This window comes from Capsicum annuum, chromosome 10 (genome assembly GCF_002878395.1).
Source record: "Capsicum annuum cultivar UCD-10X-F1 chromosome 10, UCD10Xv1.1, whole genome shotgun sequence".
In the NCBI taxonomy this organism is placed as follows: Eukaryota; Viridiplantae; Streptophyta; class Magnoliopsida; order Solanales; family Solanaceae; genus Capsicum; species Capsicum annuum.
In genome coordinates, this window is record NC_061120.1 from 10,950,873 (window position 1) to 10,958,004 (window position 7,132).

Here is a 7,132-nt window from a genome sequence, read left to right on the forward strand (position 1 = left end):
AGTGTAGTTGATATGCATATTGAGTATTTGTATTTTTTCAGTGTTTGTTGTATGTTTTACAATGTTAAAATACATATGCATGTTATTTTAGTTCAAATATCATAACGGTCTATTGTTTATATGTATTTTTAGTACATTTGATATGTATTTTTCAGTGTTGGTTGCATTTATGAGTTGATCAAAATACATATGCATTTTAATCATCTGAAATATATATGCATGTTATATGTTTTTTTTGTTTAATTGAATTTTGTTTACAAATTAAGAAGTGGTAGTTTTACTTTATATAGGTGATGCGGGACGAAATATTCCTTATCAGAAAACTTCTAAGATTTGCACTGCACATGTGCTCGTACAGTGACAATGATATTTATGGAAGCATACGCGCAATTTTAAATAAGGAACGGTTTAAAAACTTTTGTGAGAATAACATTTTTGGTTAATTTATGAAGAAGAAGAAGCAGTGTGTAATGCAAGCACAGTTGTGTAGATGTGTTATGACGCTTGAGATGAAGGGTAGTTCTTCTTCTGGGATTATGATATCTGTCAATGGCACCTCTCTTAGTTTTACTCCCATGGAATTTGTTATCATAACTGGATTGAATTGTGTGTCTAATAGGTGTGACTTTACTTTTGATGAGGGTGTACCAAATAGGATGATTGAAAAGTATTTCAATGGGGCAGAAATTATACAGAAAAGGCAACTATTTTTAGCATTCACGGAGAAAGTATGGGAGAGAATAATAATGAGGATTCTGAGTAATTGGCAATTCTGTATTTCCTACATTCATTTGTGTTGTCTGACATTGACACTGTTGTTATACCCCGTCTTCATTTTGATTTGGTAGACAGTGGTAGATATAAGGATTTTTGATGGGGTTCTTTATCTTTTGAAGATCTGGCTAGAAGTTAGAACAACCGGCTGAAAGCTGGGGGCAAATTTTATTTGATTTAGGGAATGCCATTGGCTATTCAAGTGTGGCTCTATGAGTGTTGTTCAAATGTACCACCAAAGATTGCATTGAAGGTTGAGAATCGGATTTTCCGATTATTAAATTGGAAGACGATTGTACCTCGCCCACGTTATGAGTTTTTGATGAATTCTATGTTCAAGGACAACGGCAAGGTTTGTTGTGAACAAATATATATGCATTGATATGTACTGTATACATATATTCTATTTCATTTTCAATTCTTTAACATATTATTTAACATATTCGTAGATTGTATTTAAGAACATAGAGCCAACTGAAATGGAAATGGCAAAGCTTGAAATACCAAATAAGCATGTAACTGAAGATGAACGTTCAGTTGATTCTGACGATGACTTCAAGGATCCACCACCAAAGAAGATCAACGAACGTTCAAAGAAGAAACAGAAGGTGGATTCATCAACCCCAGTAGCGAAGAAACCTGTAGGGAAAAAGCAAGTGAATATTGATGACGCGCATACCCAAAAGAGGACTCCACCTCATCGTGCTGCCAAGGCTGCTGTAATGAAGACACCAGTATTCAAGCCAATTCCAACACGACAGGCTTCTTCTTCAAAAACAAAGGAAGGGAAGAAAATAGCTAGGGTTATTTTTCCTCAGGTACAGTCAAAGGCAGATAGTCATGTAGAGGAAGTAGCAGCGTCAAAGCGTGAGAGTCATGTTGAGAAAGAAAAAATTATTTCTAAGAAAGTTTTTGATGCATTTCACGAAGAGGTAATTTTTTTTGTCAAATGTTTGTTTTACATTAAAAAATATGTGTTTAATGAATTTGTATGAATACAGGTTCGTCAAGAGTTTAAAGGAGTTCGTGAACAGTTTACTCGAATTAGTCAATTAGTGAAGAAAAAGTTCAAAAAAATGGTCAAAGCAATTGAACATAGCAAGTTAAAAGTTTTATTATTATATAATATCCACATTATTAAAAAAATATATATATGCAGAGTATATGAAAAAATATATATGCATACATTGCTAAAAATACATATGAAGTTTACACAAAAAATACATATGATTTGATATAAAAAAATACATATGAAATGTATTTTGTTTAATACACATATAGAGTTTGTAAAAAATACATATGCAGTATATTACTAAAAATACATATGGAGTTTATTCAAAAAATACATATTTGTTTATTTTGAAAAAATACATATGCAATGTATAGCAAAATACATATGCTGTGTGTCAAGAAATGTATTTTCCAACAGTATTTTTTTTTCAATGGCTTGCTATATACATATCAAGTGAAATCAAATAATAGTAGTTTATTAAAATTATACTTGTAGGAACAACATGAAAATACAGAGGTTGAAGCACAACAGATGGATTATGCTGGTGTTGAAATATCACCACAACAATTCAGTCCTATTGTTGATCAAAATTTGGATGAGAATCAGGATAGTACAAAGGTAAAAAATAACAAAAATATTATTATTGTTTTGAGTGCACAAATGTAATTACTTTTTTGTAGCAGTTATATGTTATTTTATATATATAGTCCTGTATAAATATATACAATTGGATTTTTGTTTTTGAAGTTGGTTTAATTTCTTCGATTGTTTGCAAGGGGTGCACTGATTTGCATCCAGATAAAACAAACATTCAAATTGATTCTCAATATTTAATCCCTGGTGAACTTCTCCAAAGTATAAATTTAGATTATATCTTTCTGAGAAGATTGTTCATCACGATGATCGAGTATGTATAAGGAATTGCACTTCAGTTTATGTGATGTAAAAATCATAACAATCTATAAGACAATTATATATTTTCTTTTATTTCTATTGCAGATTACTGATGAGAAATTGGATGATACAAATTTGTCTGATTCGCAGTTTATAATCCCAGATGAGTTGTTACCAAGTCTTAATGCATACCGAAGAGAAAGCACCACGAGACATCCATTGACAACTTCAGAAGAAGAACAAATCGATGAATATTTTAATGATAAGAAGTCCGAATCTGTTGTTCAAGAGCATTGTCAGGTATGTATTATGAATATATTTGAGGTTATGTGGGTTATTTTGGACATAAAAAATTAAATTTTTTTCCAATTTTGAAGAAAAACAAAGAGAACGTTGGTTCGAGCTCTAAAGCAGACATGCACGGAGAGGTTGATGTTGGTACGGAGGAGCTGATTATGACAACTCCTAAAACACAAGACTTAACCATTGATGAAAAAAGGGATGAAACAGTTTTGCCTGATTCACAAGACACAATCCCTGATGACTTGCTTCCTAGTTTGAATGTATACAGTAGTAAAAGCATTATTGTTCATCCCTCTGCTAATCGTGAAATTCAAACTCCTATTACTAAGTTAAGGATTAGGCGACCATCCAAATTCAAAGAGTCACCTTACATGATGAAATTTGGTTCAGCTGCCGGTAAGTACAATTAGTTATATATCTAGTTTACAATGTAACATGTTATGCAAATACTTTTTAATAATTACATTTTTGTATTGCGTAACTATATAGAGAGCTCGGAAGGAAACATACGTATATTCCCACAGAAACATCCATTTGTTTATCATCCGATTTATGGGATTGTGGATACAAAAATTGTTAACAAGTTTAGGGATTGGATTTCTGAAGACCTTCTCAAAGTTCATGCTAAAAGGTATTTCTATTGAACAATTTTAATTTTTTTTTTAAATTACATCATCTTCTCATGATTTAACATATACTTATTAACAATAAAAAACAGGAAGGGAAATGTGGATCATTACAAAAGGGGGAAATCAACCATTCCAATGATGCATTTCAGAATTGAGACTGTTGAAGATAAAAACTGGTTCTATACAATGGGGTTCCCTGATCAGTCATGGACCGACTCGGTTAGTATTTTTTTTTAACAATATTTTTTTTACATTTATAGCAGTAATTAAATTACATATTATGTTAGTAAATACATATGCAGGTGCAAATATGTATTTTTCTATGTAATTTTTTATTATATAAGAAAGGATGTGATGCACTATAACTTATATATGTATTTTTATATAACATACACATACTACATTTAGTATACAAATAGTTTGAATTATATTAAATTTTTGTGTTCTTACGTACTGCAGCATATTGATGTTTGCTTCTACTACTTGAGGAAGAAGTCAAAGTATGACCCCAACAGGTCTTACATATTCAGCACAGTAGATTGTAACTTTATGAACATAATTAGCTCTCTCCATGATGTTTATTCTACGGATGTTGAAAACCTTATGGCTGGAGAAAATATGGCACATGTTAATGAATACATAAATGGATTCCGTATGCATGCTGCTGTGCCATAGCATACAGTGGAAGACATTTATATTCCAGTAAATATAAAGGAAAAACATCATTAGGTGCTAGCAATTTTATCTTTCTCAGAGAGGTGCATATTCCTATATGATTCATATGAATCATCTGGACATTATTCGGCTGTTCTTGATGTCATTGAGAAATTAGCTACGATTATCCCATTGTGTCTTGAACATTGTGATTTCTACGTTAAGAAAGGAATTCATGTTGAAAATCATCCAAGATAGAAAGACAAAGACTCCTCAGATATGTTTGATGTGTTATTTCAAGAGAATTTGCCTGAACAACTGAACGGAAGCTTGTAAGTTATTTAATTTACATATAACAAAAATTTATTTTTTAAAAATATATATTTAAGCACATATGTGTTTTTTTTTGTAGGGATTGTGGTGTCTATATGGTTACATATGCGGAGTGTCTTTCTTATGGTCATAAAATTCTTGCGACTGAGTTCGACCCCAATGCACTCTGTACAAGATATGCTGCAACTTTGTGGGATTATGGGACTAGAAAGCAAGAATTAAATGCTCATAGTGATGTTGAAGCACCATTGAGGCCTCCAAGGCAAAGTAGAATTACTAGTGTACCTGAAGTTTTTGATGTATGATGACTGATAGTTTATGGATGTAGGAACTGATTATACAAACTAATTTTGATGTTTTGAAGTGGTTCTAATTGTAGATTGTAATAGTACTAATTCAAGTTTAATATGAGTCTTTTATGTTGTTCTTCATTTTAGTGTGTGATTTTGTTGTAAAATACATATGTACAGGAATTTTTATGCCTTAAAAATACATATCTTTTGTTATTAGATGAAAAAAATACATATGCAATGTTATAACTAAGCATTTCAAAAAATATATCTGAAATTTTTAGTTAAAAAATGTTAATATTATGTTAAAATATATATGCAGTGTTCATATTTTGCTAAAAAATATGGAAGTATTATAAATAAAATTTTAGCATAAAAATACATATGCGGTGTTAATAATACGTTTTTGTAAAATACATATTGTTCATAATTTATGGTGAAATTATAAATCATATTGTCCATTTAATATGATTATACATATTGTCCATTTAATATGATTATAACTAAAAAATGAAACTAAAGATAATTTAGAACTTTTACTACAATTCTATAATTTATGGTGAAATATTATTTTACATAAATACATATGAAGTGTTAATATTTCTTTATTAAAATACATATGTATTATACATTTAAATATATTTTTATCGTATAAACACATATACTACGCTAAGATTTTGCATAATAAGTCATATGTGGCTAAATCAATTAACAATAACAAACCAAATAAGTGTTTGATTAATTAAAGTTATCAACTTCATCATAACATGTATATTCAATGCTAAAAATACATCTGAACTGCACATTCAAAATACATATGCAATGTTCAGATGTTTCAACATATACATATGCAGAAATCAGATGTAACTGTGTTCACTTGTCAAATGATGATTAAAAAAAATGGTTCAACTAAATAAAAAATAAAAATAAAATTTTAAACAACAATATGGAAAGAGAAATATTTCATTTTCGATATTTCCTACAGGAACGCCTATTGTAACCTTTTGCACCGCAACCACCACTTGAGTTGATGTTCTTCTTTCTAAACATATCTCGGCCTGATTTTCTACGATCCTTCTTCGCAGGTCTTCCTGGAGGTCTTTTGTATTTTGGAGGCAGTACTACTTCACCAAGTACGCTCTCTGAAATTAGCCAGTCATCTTTGTGTGGCAACAGGTGTCATACCCTATTTTTACAAAGGTCAAAACGAGCACGACGTTATGGACTCTAAAAGAATGAAAAATTGCACAGAGTTGCCACCTAATTTTTAAGAAAAATAAGGAAACCTATTGAAGTATTAAAGTTTTTCACCACATTCCTATATTGTTAAATACAACATGTAGTATTAGATTTAAGGAGTTCAACATTTTACTGTGAGATTTAGTTAAAAAATTCATATGTAGTTTTCATATTATCCTTAAAAATACATATGTAGTATAAATCAATTGTTATTCAGCAAAAAAATACATATGAAATATTAGAAACAAACACTTAAAAAATACAACTGCAACATACCTAATATGCATTTTTACTATATTTTTATTAACTATAATTATAAATTAGGATTTAAATTAAAGTGTAATTTGACATTTTAATGCAGTTATTTAAAATATATATATGCAATGTTGATATTTTGCTATAAAATACATATGGATTATACGTTATAAATATTTTCCCAAAAAATACATATTTCGTGTTAATATAAAGATGTTGGAATATACATATTGATCAAACCTAATATGTAATTTTTTATATGTGTTCATTTAAAATAATTATACTTGAGAATTTGAATTAAAGATAAATTTGACTTTTTTATGAAGTGATAGGTTTGTCTATAGTTACAAAATACATATGCAGTGATTATATTTTTTAAAAAAAAATACATTAGTATTATAAATCAAATGTATTTTTACAATATAAATTCATATGCAGTAATAACATTATGCAATTCAAACATATATTTATATGTCACATATATTTAAAACTTTGAACAATTACGAATCATATACTTGTTTTGTTAATCAAAGTTACCACCTTTAACCTAACATATATTTACTATGTCAAAAATACATATGAACTGCTGCTTGAAAATACATATATAATGTACAGATTTTGAAACATATATAGCTCCATTATTCAGATACTATTGTCTTTAATTGTCAAATGATTCATAAATGCATTAACTAAACTGAATTAGTTCATCATTATAAAAAAGGAAAAAAAAATTAAGAAACAATACAGAA

At 29.2% G+C, this 7,132-nt stretch overlaps 1 protein-coding gene across 1 annotated transcript; it reads left to right on the plus strand.

Moving 5' to 3' along the window:
- The first annotated feature begins 446 nt into the window (after nucleotides 1–446).
- LOC124887699 lies at nucleotides 447–4,287 on the plus strand. Its single transcript, XM_047397598.1, has 10 exons — nucleotides 447–728; nucleotides 956–1,126; nucleotides 1,224–1,592; nucleotides 1,776–1,853; nucleotides 2,282–2,404; nucleotides 2,786–2,980; nucleotides 3,058–3,379; nucleotides 3,473–3,614; nucleotides 3,702–3,831; nucleotides 4,072–4,287. Exons 1-10 carry the CDS (start codon nucleotides 447–449, stop codon nucleotides 4,285–4,287), a joined length of 2,028 nt encoding a protein of 675 aa, XP_047253554.1.
- The last annotated feature ends 2,845 nt before the right edge of the window (nucleotides 4,288–7,132 follow it).